The sequence below is a fragment of the Carcharodon carcharias genome, chromosome 1 (assembly GCF_017639515.1).
Source record: "Carcharodon carcharias isolate sCarCar2 chromosome 1, sCarCar2.pri, whole genome shotgun sequence".
In the NCBI taxonomy this organism is placed as follows: Eukaryota; Metazoa; Chordata; class Chondrichthyes; order Lamniformes; family Lamnidae; genus Carcharodon; species Carcharodon carcharias.
The window spans coordinates 184,387,627-184,402,989 of record NC_054467.1 but is presented as its reverse complement, the minus strand read 5'-3'; the positions used below and the strand labels follow the sequence as shown (position 1 = coordinate 184,402,989).

The 15,363-nt window shown below is 44.4% G+C and overlaps 1 protein-coding gene across 2 annotated transcripts in view; it reads left to right on the top strand.

The window, feature by feature from the left end:
- parp8 (poly (ADP-ribose) polymerase family, member 8) overlaps positions 1 to 15,363 on the top strand; it is a 470,797-nt gene that overhangs the window by 436,454 nt on the left and 18,980 nt on the right. For both annotated transcript variants that reach the window (XM_041197708.1, XM_041197699.1), the window contains exons 20-24: positions 4,973 to 5,085; positions 6,643 to 6,715; positions 9,468 to 9,537; positions 12,603 to 12,676; positions 15,272 to 15,341. In XM_041197708.1, coding sequence (XP_041053642.1) covers positions 4,973 to 5,085; positions 6,643 to 6,715; positions 9,468 to 9,537; positions 12,603 to 12,676; positions 15,272 to 15,341 — 400 coding nt within the window. The remainder of the gene's footprint in view (positions 1 to 4,972; positions 5,086 to 6,642; positions 6,716 to 9,467; positions 9,538 to 12,602; positions 12,677 to 15,271; positions 15,342 to 15,363) is intronic.

The window sequence follows — 15,363 nt, the reverse complement described above, 5'->3', positions numbered from 1 at the left end:
ACTTGGGCTTTATAAATAGTAGCATAGGGTTCAAAAGCAAGGAAGTTATGATGAATGTTTATGAAACACTAATTTGGCATCAACTGAACTGTTCAATTCTGGGTGCCTCACTTTAGGAAAGATGTGAAGGCATTCGAGAGGGCACAGAAAAGATTCATGAGAATGTTACATGGGTAGACTGGAGAAGATGGGGTTGTTTCCCTTAGAGAAGAGAAGATTGAGAGGAGATTTGATAGAGGTGTTCAAAATCATGAGGGGTCTAGACAGAGTAGAAAAGGAAAATTTGCTACCATTGCTGGAAGGTTTGAGAACCAGAGGATACTGATTTAATGTAATTGGCAAAAAGACCAACAGTGAGCGAGGAAATGTTCTTCTATGTAGTGAAGAGTTCGTAAGAACAGAAGCAGGAGAAAACCATCTGCCCTCTAATATGATTATGACTGATATTAGGCTTCAAGTCCATTTTCCTGCCTGCTTCCCATATCACTTGATTCCCTGAGAGATCAAAAAATTTTTTTCCCCCAGCCTTAAATATAATCAATGCTGGAGCATCCACATCCCTCTGGGGTTGAGAATTCCAAAGATTCACCACCCTTTGAGTGAAGTAGTTTCTCCTCATCTCAGTCCTAAATAATCAGCCCTTATCCTGAGACTCTGTCCCCTTGTTCTAGACTCTCCAGCGGGGGAAACATTGGGTGGAATTTTCCGTACCCGCTGGTGTTGGGCAAGCTCAGCAGTGTGAGAGGACAATATGGCGAGAAGGCCAGGAATTGGTTTCATGACGTCATGAAACCAGTTTGCAATCTTCAGCTCAGCCCTTCGATGGTGGGCCGTTTTCCCCGCCATCAGACATCAGGAACCTCATTGTAATACATCTGCATGTCATTATAAGGCCAGCCTGCTGGAATCGCACCCCCCACCCCACCACTGCTGGATTGTCCACTCACGTCACCATGATTGCACACCAGTGCAGAACACATCTTAACAAATGTGACATGCAGTAGTCAGGACTTACCACCAGGGCCTTGCTCACGTCGCGGACATCGAAGGAGCAGAAGAAGCTGGAGTCCGACAGCAACAGCACATGGACATGGCTGTGCTGTGAAGCAATTCACGGAAGTTGGAAAGTCACATTTGAGAGTCTGCTCACTCAAGGATGATAGCCAAGGGGGTGGAGAGGAAGTGCCAAGCTGTGTTTGGGGGACGAAGATGTACCGGAGGATGGGAGAGGAAGGTCAAGGATCGACTGAGAGAGAAAGAGGTGTCAGGATTGGGTGAGATTGAGAGAAGGGGAATTAAGGTGTCAGGATGGGGTGAGGTTGGGAGGGGGGCAAATGAAGGTCTCGGGTAGAGGTTGGGAGGAGGGACAAAGCACCGGGGAGGAGCTGGTAATGGGGAGAAGACAGCAATTGGAGAGGTAGGTGTAAGGTGGGGTAGAATGGGTAAGGGGAAGGAATGCAGAGTGGGGAAGGAGTGCAGAGAAGGGAATGAGTCAGTGGGGGTAGGGGCAGGAAGGTGCGAGGGGAATGGATGGAGTCCAGGGGGTGAAGGAGAGGGGAGGGAGTCTGGGGGTAGGAAGAAGTGCAGACAGGGGAGCGAGTATGGGGAGGAGGAAGGAGTGGGGAGAGGGGAGGTTGTAAGCCTGGAGGAAGATATAAGGGTGTCTGAAGGAGTCAGGAAGGGGGAAGAAGTAATACTGAAGGAAGAATTAAGACTGAGGGAAGAAATAAGGCTGGAGGAAAGAGTCAGGATAGGGGAAGGACTAAGGGTGCCTGAAGGAGCCAGGAAGGGGGAAGGTCTAAGTGGGGGTGGTGTCTGGGAGGGCGGGTGGTGGAGGGCAAGGGGGAAGGAAGAGGTTCCAAAGGGGGGAAGGGGTTTCAAGGGGGTAAGGGGTCCAGAGGGGATGGATGTCCAGGTCAAAATTTGCAAGGTGAGTCTATAACTGCCTCTTGGGGAGCGAGCTGAGGGTGTGTATTGAATAAGGGAATGGTGAAAATAATTGAGGGCAGAGTGAGGTATTAGGGTGGGAGGGTGAGGGTTCGAAGGTAGTGGTAGAAAGAACGACGAGGGTGGTTGGTGGGGACTCGAAGGCAGACATGGACCCTGGGGGTGCGAAGGAGGAACTCAGGGAGGTGAATGTGGATGGGGGTGGGATTTTCGGCAAGGAAGGGAACGTGCAAGTTCACCTGAACATCCCTGAAAGAACAGGGTTGTGGCTGGTAGGTCACGGAGGGGAGGTGGAAGGTGATGCCAGGTGGGGTCGACAGTGAAGGGCGAAAGGAAATAGGTGATTGAGGGAGGGGGCAAGATGGGGGAGTGGATGAAAAACTGAATCCAAACCATGCTGTCTAAATCAAAAGTGAAACAAAAATCGTGGTGGGTGAGATCAGGTGCTGCACGGGAGTGTGATCAGTGGGTGGGCAGATACAGGTCAGCTCAGATGGACAACTGAAAACGAACCCCAGCAGGCAGCATCAAAATGCTCAGGTCATTGAGGTGAGTGTAACATGTGAATGATCCGCATACATGGGAGTGTGTGTGCTTGCACGAGGCTCCAAAGGCCCTGCCACTCACACACCTCTTCCTCCAGAATCACTCGTTGGCCAGCTGATCCCTCTGTGGTGTCAGAGGAAGACGTTGAGGGGCCCACAGGCAAAGGGGACTCGGAGGGAGAAAGACAGCCTCTGAGATTACTGAGTGGATGGCTCAGGGGTGCCCAGCTGCCGCAAGTCCTCCCTTTGGGTGCCCGGGGCCCTGGCCTAATGCCTTGAGGGGAAGGAGCACCTGGAGGGACATCGAGTTACCCTGTTTCCCCCTCGCGTTGCCACTGCAGCAATCCACCCATGGCTACTGCAATACAGAGTAGGTCTGCACACATCTTCACGTTCTGCTGGATCAGGGTCTCATGGCACCCACCATCCTCCCCATAGAGATCTCCATATGTGCAAACGTGGGCACCACTTCATCGGAGAGCAGATGGATGTGCTCTTCCAACTGCATGCCACTCTGTTCAGAGCTTCCAGCAGCTCTGCGTGATGTGCCCCTGCCTTTTGCTGACTTCCCAGTATGAGTGAGAAGGCCTAATCCAGAGACTCGTCATCTGACTCGGACCTCACCGATGCCTCTTCCCCAGCAGTCTTTCGAGTGCCGGGGAGCCGAACCTGCCTTCTCCAGCTGCGAGCGTGTATCTGTGGGGTGATCACTAGATTGTGAACCCGAGCCTGCTCTAGATCTAGGTCCCACTGAGGTGTGTGCCTCTGCCCTGGTGCAGGGTGTGGGTAAATGCCATGATGGGTCTTCCAGGCTGCTTATTTCCAGCTCTTCAATGGAGGTGTCCTCTTGGCTGGAGGTGAGGACATAGATGGAGCTGAGGGACTGGCTGACTGAGGGTGTCAGTCGCTTGGCAGAGCTCCCTGTGAATGAAAGTAGAGATAATTAGTGCATGGCAGCAGAGTCAAAAAAAGGAGAGAGAGCACTCACATGTTGAGAAAGGGATGATGTGGTGCAGATGCTCAAGAGAATGTTCGACACCGGCCTCACCGTCACCACAGTCCACATCTTCACCAGTCAGCGCGATGGCACATTCCTCAAAGTGAGTGAGGTGCCTAATGTAGGCCATGCCACCCCCGGTCTGGGACCTCTTCCTGCTGATGTGAGCCAGCTTCTCCTACATGGAAACAGATGGAGCGAGTGTAAGCGGGACACATGGCACTGTGTGGAATATTTGTGTGGTGAGCAGAGACATGAACTGGATGAGGACGTGAGCCTGATGGAGATGTGATGGTGTGTTGTCCTTTGAGGTGTGAGATCCCTGTGAATATATCATGGGTTTGTGAGTTTGTGAGTTGAGAGTGATGAGAAGAGTGACTTACCCTGGCAGAACGGATAAGACCATTAATCCTGTAGCAACACTGGGTGTGTCCACTTTTGTAAGGTGTTGGCGCTGACCACCACTGCCACCGCCTCCCAAGCTGGATTGGTGATGCAGCTGCCCATCCTGTGGTCAGAGTGGAGGTAGAGGACATCACGGCGGGCCTCCATGGTGTTCAAAAGGCGCTCGAGAGATGGCTCACTGAAGCTGGGGGTTTAGTCTTTTCGCCTTTCGGAGCCATCCTGTCTTCCATGCATCAGTCTTGGGCTGGAAGCACTGAGAGGTGTGCACGCGGCTGCACTTTAAATGTGGTGCCCGGCGTGATGAAGCGGCAAGGTGAAGGCACGGCGAGTGAATGGGAGACCCCCCACCATGGAAATGTGTTTCCTGGGACAACATAATTAATGCGACGGGTTTGGAACGATGTGCCATGAGAAGCTGCCATTGCGGTTGGCGGGGTCGAGTAAAATGTCTGTTTACCCATCCACTACCACACTTAGTGCAAAGCTGGGATGATTCCGGCCAACATCTCAGTATCTATCCTGTAAAGCCCCTTCATAACCTTGAATGTTTCAATGAGATCACCTCTCATTCTGAGAACATTGACCCAATTTACTCAGCCTCTTATCAGAGGACAGTCCTCTCATCCCAGGGACCAATCTAGTGAATCTTTGCTCTGCTGCCTCCAATGCAAGTATATCCTTCCTTAAATATGGAGACCATATTTAAGTTCATATCCAGAATGCATTGCCTGAGTGTGTGGTGGAGTCAGATCCAAACCTGGCTTTCAAAAGAGAATTGGATAATTATCTGAAGAAAGAAAATTTTCAGGGGGATGGGGGAAAAGCCAGGGGAGTGGGACTAGTAGAGTTGTTCTTGTAGCGAGTCAGTATGGATAGGGCAGGCTGAATGGCCTCTTTCCATGTTGTAACCATTCTAAGATTCTATGAACTCAAACTGATTTTACAAAAGGTAGAGCTCTCTAATTTGTCAAACTGTTTGCTTCAGAAGTTGCACAATGTCAGAATGTGTTAGCAAGGAGGTGATGTATTTTATGTAGTAAAACTGTAATAACACTTGTCACCTTACTCTCTCATGTAGCAATTAAAGTTCATGCACACTCCACACCAGTTCCTGCTCCTCAGCAGCCCACCGGCCAAAGAATCCAACTTCAGGGCAGCAAAGAAACTTTATGGGAGCACTTTTGCTTTTCAGTGAGTTTTCATTCTCTAAATCTCTAAAGATATGAATCATGTCCTTCAAGTTAAAAAGAGCATTATAAAATGTATTGCAAAATATATGAAAACATTTAAATGTTTTCTTTGCATTTGCTTGAATATGTGTAGGTGGTTATCATCACCACTTTTTCTGAATATAAGTGCTAGAATAAACGAATGCCTTTGAGGGATCTATTTGTTTTGAGTTCAGGAACAATAAAGAGGTAATTACACTACATGATGTATTTTATAGGCCACCAAATAGTATGGGAAGATGATAAAGGAACAGATTTGCAAATAAATTACTAAGAGATGCAAGAACAATAATATTTAGCTGGCCCAATGTTAAATGGAGAATTTTCTTAATCAGTATTTTTCTTGCCCAATAAGGATGGAGGCTTTGCTAAGTCAAGTTCTGGGGAAGGAAATAAGTCAAATGCGGAGTATCACATTTGGGGAGCATCTCCGGAATAGTGATCATAGACTCATAGGTTTTAGATCAATTATGGAGAAGAAAATGGTACCATCTAGAATGACAATATTTATCTGGAGGAGGGCTAATTTCAGCAAATTTAGAAGGGGTCTGGCCAAGGTAAATTGGAATCAAAGACTGGCAGACATAAATGTAATGGAGCAATGTTCGGGTAGAGTCTGGGTACATTCCCAAAAGGGGGAAAAGGAGGGCAAGAAAGGATTTAGAGTTAAGAGGATGAAACAAAAGAAAAAGGGGAGGGGTGGCATTTGATATAAGTCTGCTTGACAATACAAGGGAGAACAGGCTGCATATAAGTAGCAGAGGGGTGAAGTGCTGACACAATGAGCTGAATGGCCTCCTTCAATGCTGTAACCATTCTGTGATTCTGACAAGTAGATTAGACAAACTAAGAGGACCAAGGAGATAGTATGAGAATAAATTGGTGGTTAATATAAAAGGAAATCCTAAAAGTCTTCTATATAGGCATATTAACAGGTTGGCAGAGGATCTCTCAGGTTGATTAGAGATCAAAATGGAAATCTATTGTTGGAGACAGAAGACACACCTAAGGTACCAAATGTATACTTTGCATTGGTGTTTACCAAACATGTGGTAAATGAAGAGGTTGCTGGGATACAGGACAAGATAAAAATAGAAAACGAGGAAGTGCTAGAAAGACTGGTGGTAATTAAAGTCATTAAGTCACCCGGTTCAGATGGGATGCATCCTAGACTGCTGAGGGATGTGGGGGTGTTGGCCACAATCTTCCAATTCTCTGTAGATACATGGGTGGGGCAAAAGTATTGGTGGATTGAAAATGGTACACCCTTGTTCAAACAGGGGAGAAGGATAAACCTAGCAATTACAAGCCTGTTGGCTTAACACCAGTGCTGGGGACCTTTTTACAAATTCTGTTTCGAATTCTGTTTATGGCAGAGACTGAATTTACCTGAAAAACTTGCACCATAATTACAGCGGTGGAGGGAGAAAAGCAATGAGGAAACTGGCAACGATTGTTTATTTTGCATCATGTTACACGATGGTTTTTCAGATATTAAAACATTGTGTTTTTTACCTAGTGGCTCACATATAGAGAACTGGCACTCCATTTTGAGGAATGGTTTAATTGTCGCATCAAATACACGATTACAGGTAAGGTCAGGCATAGCAGAAAAGTGTACCTAATAAGGGTGGTTCCGTAACTCAGCATACTCCAATGTGGATAACTGCAGCAATGCAATGGATAATTTTCCATCTGTTAATTTCATGAAATATACTTGCTTTGAGTGTTTCTCCCCAATAGGAGTCCCAGACCACATTGTCACTAAAATAGTTCTTTACAAAGCTTCGATACGATGAAATATAACTTCTCAATCAGTGTGTTAACATCATTAACATTGCTGGCCCAGATTTTGCTGCCAAAATAATAGCCAGTTTAATGGTAGTCAGCATTATTAATGTGTAAATCATCCAGCAACTCATGGAGAGGAAAAGATAGCCCATGATTTGTGAATTACCAAGGTTGCAGGTAAATTTGCATCACTACACTGACAGCCTCACAAAAGCAGCATCACACTCTCAACCACACTGTGGGCAGAATTTTCTGCCTGTCGGGCGGGCGGGCCTGACCCAATCTCCAGTGGGCGGGGAGCCGATCCCCACCGGAGAAGCGGGCCCCGCTGCCATTTTAAGTTGGCAGGCCAATTAAGGCCCACCCAACTTCCCATATGCGAGAGTGCGCTCTTTTCGTGCATTCGCACGAAAGAGCGCACATCTCCCTGATACTAAGCGCTGCCTCAGGGAGATCGCTGACAGCTGTATAAACTTTAAAAATAGAAAATAAAAAAATCCTTAACATGTCCCCCTCATGTGACAATGTCACACGAGATGGGACATGTTAATAAATTTCACTAAAACTATAATAAACATTTTAAAATCCCGACATGAAACCTCATCCCACCGGTGGATGAGGTTTCATGTTTTTTCAGAAGCCCGCTGGGGCTCCTGGCCTGCCCTCCAATCTTAAGGTTGGACGGGCAGGTCCTTTAATTGTTTTAATTATTCTGTCAATGGCCTCAATTGGCCATCGACAGGTCAGTGGGCGGAGAGCTGATTTTGCTGAGCCCCCGCCTTCCTGCAAATTTAAATGGGGCGGGATGATATCAGGGGTTCCCCCCAACGTCATCCCACGTCATTTTCACGTTGGCAAGCAGGCCCCGCCCCCTACTCGCCAACAGCAAAATTCAGCTTTGTGAGTTTGAAGAAGCTTCTTCACATTAATGGTCAATCAAACTCACTGAAGAAAGTTAGGACTTCCACTTAACAGTGTGAGGACCTTTATAAATGAGGGTATTTATGCTCCTGCAAAGCCATTTAACCTCCTTGGCCCAGGAAAGGAACAATTTAAACTGTGGACAAAACAATCCCCTGGTTGTAAACTGTTCTTAAATGTTAAACTTTAAAAGTCTCGAACATTTTCATATTTTTTCTTGCTTTTCTCTTTTCACAGCTCTCTCTCTTAATACAATTTTTCTCTCTTTCTGTATCTGATTTCGCTTTCATTCACCCTATTACTTTTACCATTATTCTTCTGGATCTTTCTCAATCGTTAAGTCTCATTGGTTGAGGAAATAAACTGTTGGTCCCATCACTTACCAAGGTCCTAGATGCCTTGTTACACTAGCCGTGACATTAATACGTCACACTTCCAGCAACTTACAAGGCAAAATTTTGAACTGAAGGGTGAGAGAACAAGTCTATCTAACAGGGGAAGCCTTAGGATGCCCAGTTCCAGCAAAGTCAGGGCTCCCCTGCTATTGCACTAAAGTGTCACCTGGATCCTGTGCACTCGGGTCAGAGGGGAATTTGCATCCATCGTTTTCTGGCTCAAGAGTGAAAGTGAACCACAGCTAAAAGACAATATGAAAGTCAGAAAATTGTGCCAGGTTCATTGGAAAGAAAGGACTTAAGTAAGTACAAGAATAAAAACACAACAAATGCTGGATATCTGAAATAAAACTAGAAAACACAGAAGGTCTATTAAATAATAATTCCCAAATCTGAATTAAAATCAACATTAAAAATACACTGACCTGAGTTTTTCTTACACTTTCCATCCAATTCCAAATGATTCTTGGATGGGCTGGAATGGGAATTGTTCTTCTGGCTCCCTGATTATGGCTACTTTGGGATTTTCTACTAGAAAAAAACAGCAGACATTGTAAGACAGCAGAAGAGTATTAAATGTTTAAATCCAACTCCAATGAAGCAGAAACATTTAGGAGGCAATCAATTAATTTAATTTAATTAATTTAAAATTTTAGTTTGAAACAACTTACAATGCCCCATAGCTAACCTATTCTGCTCCACTGCAGCAGAGGGCTGAGGCCAGCAGCCATTTTTCGTGTCTCCCTCCTTCCCAAAGCCTCATGTGAGTGGGAATACTTACCAGGAGCCCATATGAAAAATGCTAATGAGGCTAGGCCGCCCCAAAATTCACTGAGGTCAACAGTAAAATGTCTGTCCTTCCACAGGCTCAGTGGCATAGCCACCACTGAAGGATATCTGGGTCCTGTGTGTGAAAGTGTTTAACAGAACGTTTTCTCCATTTGGGGATGTAAGAGAGCTAGAAGAGCTATGATGCCGTTCTCCATACATCAATAGTGCATTCAATTCAAATCTCCACCCTTCTGAACAAAGAAAACAAGCTCTTTTTCCAGAATACTCTTCTCATTTTCATACAGTTTACACTGGAGTATCTGTTAAGTGTATTAATGTCTTAACGGCAATGTTAAACATCCAATATGGAGAAGATCTAATGACCTGTTTCAATGCTGTAGCCTCTGTGTAGCTTGGTATTCATATAATTATTAATTTGTTTATTTTTTCCCTCCAATTTCTACAGCTTCATGGTGCAGTGTACGGGAATGGCATCTATCTTAGCCCATTGTCAAGTATTTCTTTTGGTTACTCAGGCAAGTATATTTTATCTCTAATCTAATTTGATGTTACAAATCTAAACTAAAATAACCATTATTTTCTACATGTACCAATTTCTTTTCATTAAGGCCCCTGAATCCTCATCTCAATATTCTTCAATATTTTCTTCAAAACCAGTGTTATATGAAAGCTTATAGAAATGTGAGGAACCATAACATGTTTATTTCTGGGACTGTAACTATCAACTGCTATAACTGTGGACTGTTTCTGTCTAAACATAAAGGCCCTGAAAATCCATGGGGTAGGGAGGTGCCCAATCGTAAGTACTGAGATGCAGCCACACTGAACATCTTTTTCTAGCCCCACCAAAGTTTGCAGTCAGGAGAGGTCATTTATTTCAGTATTACTGGTAAGGGACTGTGCCACAATGGATGCAATCTTGAGTGACCATGGTAGACATCAATTTAGAGAAGCCAGCCCGACAGTACAGTAGGGAGGGTGCCAGAGCCTCCTAGAAATAACAAGACAGTGCTCCAGTTGTACCTTTTGTGAGAGAACCACATAAACTGTTTTTTGAAATCCTAATCATCTTCATGTGTCGAGGCTTTAATCCCAACTTCTTCCTTTAAATGTGACCCACAACTTACAGTGAGGTATTTAATCTGGTATATCTCTGCCAATCAGACGCCAGGGCCTGCTGCAGGCATTGGGATGTGCAAACTTGACATTTTAACGTGGAAATGATGCTGAGAGGTTGTTTCCCCTTGTGGGAGAGTCTAGGACCAGACAGCATAATCTCAGAATAAGGGGAAGCCCATTTAAGACAGAGATGAGGAGGAATTTCTTCTCTCAGAGGATAGTCAATCTATGGAATTCTTTACTGCAGAGGGCTGTAGAGGCTAGGTCATTAAGTATATTCAAGGTTGAGATAGACAGATTTTTAGTCAGTAAGGGAATCAAGGGCTCTGGGGAAATGGCAAGAAAGTAGAATTGAGGATTATCAGATCAGCCATGATCTCATTGAATGGTGGATCAGACTCGGTGAACTGAATGGCCCACTTCTGCTCCTACGTCTTTTGGTCTTAAATTTGACAGTGTCCATTTTTGACCTCCTCACCCGCAGAGTGCTAACAGCTTGCATCTAAATGAGGAGACCCAAGGAGCCAAGAATTTTGGGCCTCACACCTCATTATCATGTAGAAGGTGGCACAGTAGGAACTCATACAGATGCATACGCCAATGTACAAATAAGTGATTGGGTAAGATTGTGGTGTCTGGAGAAGGAGTGATTGGGCTTCAGAGTGAAATCAGATCAGCATGAGGAGATTGAGAAAGACCATCGCTGAGAACTGCGGTATCATTGGTGATCCTTAGAGTGCAATCATGGGTGTGGTTGCTAAGGGGGCAGGAAAGGACGTTGCAAGAACATTGGTGGGGTTGGGGGTGTCGGCAGGAAGATTGTTGGAGGTGTCCAGGAGGTTGGGGCTGGGGCTCAGAGTTTGGAGGGCAGGTGGGGGGACCTGGAGGTCAGAATTAAGGGATGAGGTCAGTGATCTCAGGCTAGGGCAGGTGTAGGTAGTGATTAAGGTGAGTACTAACATTTCTTTTGTTCTGTTAACATTGGAATTCCCAAAGGCTATCAGCACTGGCACTGACTGCCTCAAACATAAATCAAAGATATAAATGGGAGCATTAGGCTTCTTATTTGTGTATGTTAATGGAATAATAACTGCTTCTGACGTGAGGATAGGGTGCCTCTTGTTTGGTCTTTACTAAAACAGCATTCACCATGGGCCATGCCAGAATTGCATGGGAGGGTCACCTATGCTATTTTGGACACAAAGTGATACCCATAGCACTGAAAACCAGGACACTATGAACCCAAGCCAAATTTCTACCCCAGATCCCGCCCTGATCTCCTGTCTCCCCCACTGCCCCAACTGCTCCAGATCAACAGCCATCTTTAAGGTAGAACTTCCAGCCACCTCAACAGAACATAAAGAAAATGTGAACAAAAGGCCTGGAATTTGCATATCTGGATTTGAGGCATTCCAGTGGACTTCCACCATTGTTATAGTGAGAGCATACAGGAAAGACCCGGGAATCTTAGAATTAAAAGCTTTAAATTGGATTATGTGTCGGGTTTGGACCATTAACCTGACCCTGAAAAAAGTTTTGGTAATAATTTTCTATTATTTAGGATTAAGATTATGAATTAGTAATGAAATAATTAGTTGCTTGGTAGTACAAAACTTGAGTATTGTTGAAAAAAGAGACATGCTGTCAAAACTCTTTGTCATACACTCATCAGGGCAGAACCGCAAGAATACCAAATTTCAAAGGGCACAACGATTTGTACTGCATTAGAAAAGGGTGCTGATTGGCTAGCAAGTGGACTTTGATTGATAGACGCATTGCCATTGAAAATGTACCAATGAGCAGTTATCCCTCAAGCTTTTGTTTGAATTCAAACCAGGCAAGTTAACTCTGGTTGGTTGAGGTGCTGTCAATGGGAATGCACTAGAGAAGTTTTTGTTTAGTTGAAAAAGCTGCAGTGTCCTTGCTGTTTGCAAAGGACAGAACTCTATATATAACTACATGTAGCTTCTAGCATGCGTAAATGAGCCACATTGCAAGCCTGACTGATAACCTTAAGTTAGTGTAATTCTTAGCACAATTGGGATTGTTTAATAAGTGTTGTCCAATCATGGAATCACATCTAATGTTGGACACTATGTTCTGAATTTTGCAAACACAGGCTAGTTGAGTATGGTCAGACTGACACAATTGTGTTTGCTTTTTCAGAATAATTGGTCATGTACAAAACTTTTCCATTGTTCCAAAATTCACAATAGTTAAAACAAAACAAGAAGGGAAACTACTAAAGTACTGGGATAGTTCCATCCTGAAAGTACCACTCTGTTTATTAATTTGTTTTTAAAACTGTTTTGTACTTAAAACACATTTTGATATGCTACAGTCTTTCTAAAACAGTGGCAGGGAGATTGATTGAAGGCTCCTTTTAACATAAAGTCACTGTGATGTTAACAATGTTCTTGTTTATGATATTGAAAAGATTTCTGCTGTGTGTGCCCTCTAGGGATGAATAAAAAGCAGCAGAAGGTGGCAGCCAAGGATGAACAGCCTTCAAACAATAAAGCAGCCACTTTACAGGTATAGAGATGATGATGGGATGATTCCCATGTTGCTTTATCCACACATGGATGTTCAGCATACATTAAGTAACATGCATAAAGATCCATTCAGTGGCACATTTCTTTTTGGTCAGCTGGGTCTTGAAACCTATCATGGGAAGGTTACAACACATAGGCCATTCAGCCTCTGCTGTGCCAGCACTCTGCAAAAGCAGCTCAGCTAGTCCCACTCTCCTGTCCCTTCCCTGTGGTGCATAAAGAATGTTCTCTTCATTTGCTTATCTTATTCCCTTTTGAGAGCCAGAATTGCATCTGCCTCTACCATACTCTTTGGCAGCACATTCTAGATCCTAACTACTCGCTGCACAAAGAAATTTTTTCTCATGTAACCACTGTTCTTTTTCCATTCATCTTAAATTGGTGTTCTCTGGTTCTTGACCCTACCGTCAATGGGAACATTTAGTCTTTCTCTCTCTACTCTCTCTAGACCCCTTATTATTTTGAACAACTCTATTGAATCTCCTTTCACCTTTCTCTCCTCTGAAGAGGACAACCTCTGCTTCTCCAATCTATCAATGTAACTGAAATTCCTCATACCTGGAATCATTCTTGCCAATCTTTTTGAACCCCTCTGAAGCCTTAATATCCTTTTTAAATTGCGCATCCCAAAATTGGACAGAATACCCCAATTGAGGCTCAACCTGTGTTTTATAAAGGTTCATCATAATGTCCTTACCTTAACACACCAAGCCTCTGTTTCTGAAGCCCAGGGCCCCACTTGCCTTTTTAACAACGTTTTAACTTGCCCTGCCATCTTCAATGATTTCTGCACATATACCCTGAGGTCTCTCTGTTCCTGCACCATCTTTAAATTTGTACCCTTTAGTTTATACTACTTCTCCTCATTCTTCCTACAAAAATATTTCACTTCACACTTCTCTGCATTAAATTTCACCTGCCACATGCCCAATCATTCACCAGCCTTTGTTACGTCCTCTTGAAGTCCATCCCTATCCTCCCCACAGTTCGCAATACTTCCAAGTTTTGTGTCATGTGCACATTTTAAAATTGTGCCCTGTACAACCAAGTCTAGGCTGTGAATCTATATCTGGGAAGGCAGTGGTTCTCCCTGTGGAGCCCCAATGTATACCCCCTCAGTCCAAGAAACAACCATTCATCACTAATCTCTGTTTCCTATCCCTCAGCCAATTTCATATCTATGCTGCCACCCTCTTTGTATTCTATGGGCTTCAAATTTGCTGGAAAGCCCGTTATGTGGCACTTTATGAAACTCTTTTTTGAAGTCCATGTACAACACATCAACTATATTACACTCATCAACCCTTTATGTTGGCAAAAATGTTAAAATGCAAAAACTATCACCATGTTTAAGAATTTCTGCACCAGACCACTGGGAAATCCACATGCAGTTTCTGTTTGCTCATTATGGACTCTCAATCTCTTCCTGTTAGGTGACAACCCACTTACTTGAGCCCAGAGAACTTGGGCACAAGCTGGTAGCAGCCAAGAATTAAGGACCCGCAAGTATACACAGGGTACTCCTGTACTTAACTGACAAAGCATAAAGCTGGTCAACAACAACCTTTAATGTCCCAAGTCATTTTAGCAACAGCACTGGCCCCATTAATGAGGCAGTGTAGTTGGTCAGCCATCAGCAGTGCTCAGTGCACTGGGACCTGCTTGGCCCATGTAGCAAATTAGTAGATTGCCACAGCGGATCGACTCTATTCAAATCTCCCATTGCCAGGGGTATCCTCTTGCAGCTAACCTGAATCTGAACAGATCCACTTTTCTCCCTGTCAACCAGGTAGCATATTTAGCATATTTCATCACCACAGAAACAGAGAGTGAGGAAATTCAAGCCCGGCAGGTGTGCAAAATGGGGGGAGTGGATTGACAATCCAATATACAGTCTGTCTGATTTTATTTTCTGTTGAAGTCATTGTAAGCCAAAATTGAGAGTGATGTATAAGGGACTGTTCTCCAATATCACATAGCTAAAATATACCACCTTGACTCTTCTCTCCAATTTTACTTCCTACATCTGGGGATAATTTAGACTTTGCATGTTGCCTTCCCACAAATTAGAACATGAGCTGAGCGGGCGATGGATGTTTTTCTGCCTGTAACCCACGGCCCTAAACTTGATCTTGCTATTCTCAGCACAACTGTGCAGCCTGCGTAATAGCATAGTTTCCATTCACCATCATTCCTGGCGTGCTGCAGTCAGGCTTTCTATCCTCCCCCACCCCTGCAACATTGCCCTTTGGCTTTATCTCCACCCAGTGCCACTGTTGGGCTTCCTTCTCTTGCCCATCAGTACCACTCTTGAGCTTTGCTTTCTCTCTTTCTCTCTCTGTCTCCTTAGCACAGTCCTGGGCACCGAGCTCCTGCTGCTCTGATTTTGAATGCAGCTTGCTGCACCATGTGTGGTTGACATTTAGGCAGTAGCGCATGCACATTTAATTCTCCCTTTAACATTTGTTATCACCAATTAATTATACATGTGGAGAATTTAGATTTCAGATTTCAAGGCAATATTTGGCAAAGAGTTGAAATTCAGTCAATTAAATTAATCAATTTTATCTTCCAGTCACAGAAAAAAGGACAGCAGCCCCAGTTTTTGCAGAGTCGTAACCTGAAGTGTATAGCCTTATGTGAAGGTATGATGTCCTCATTAGTAGC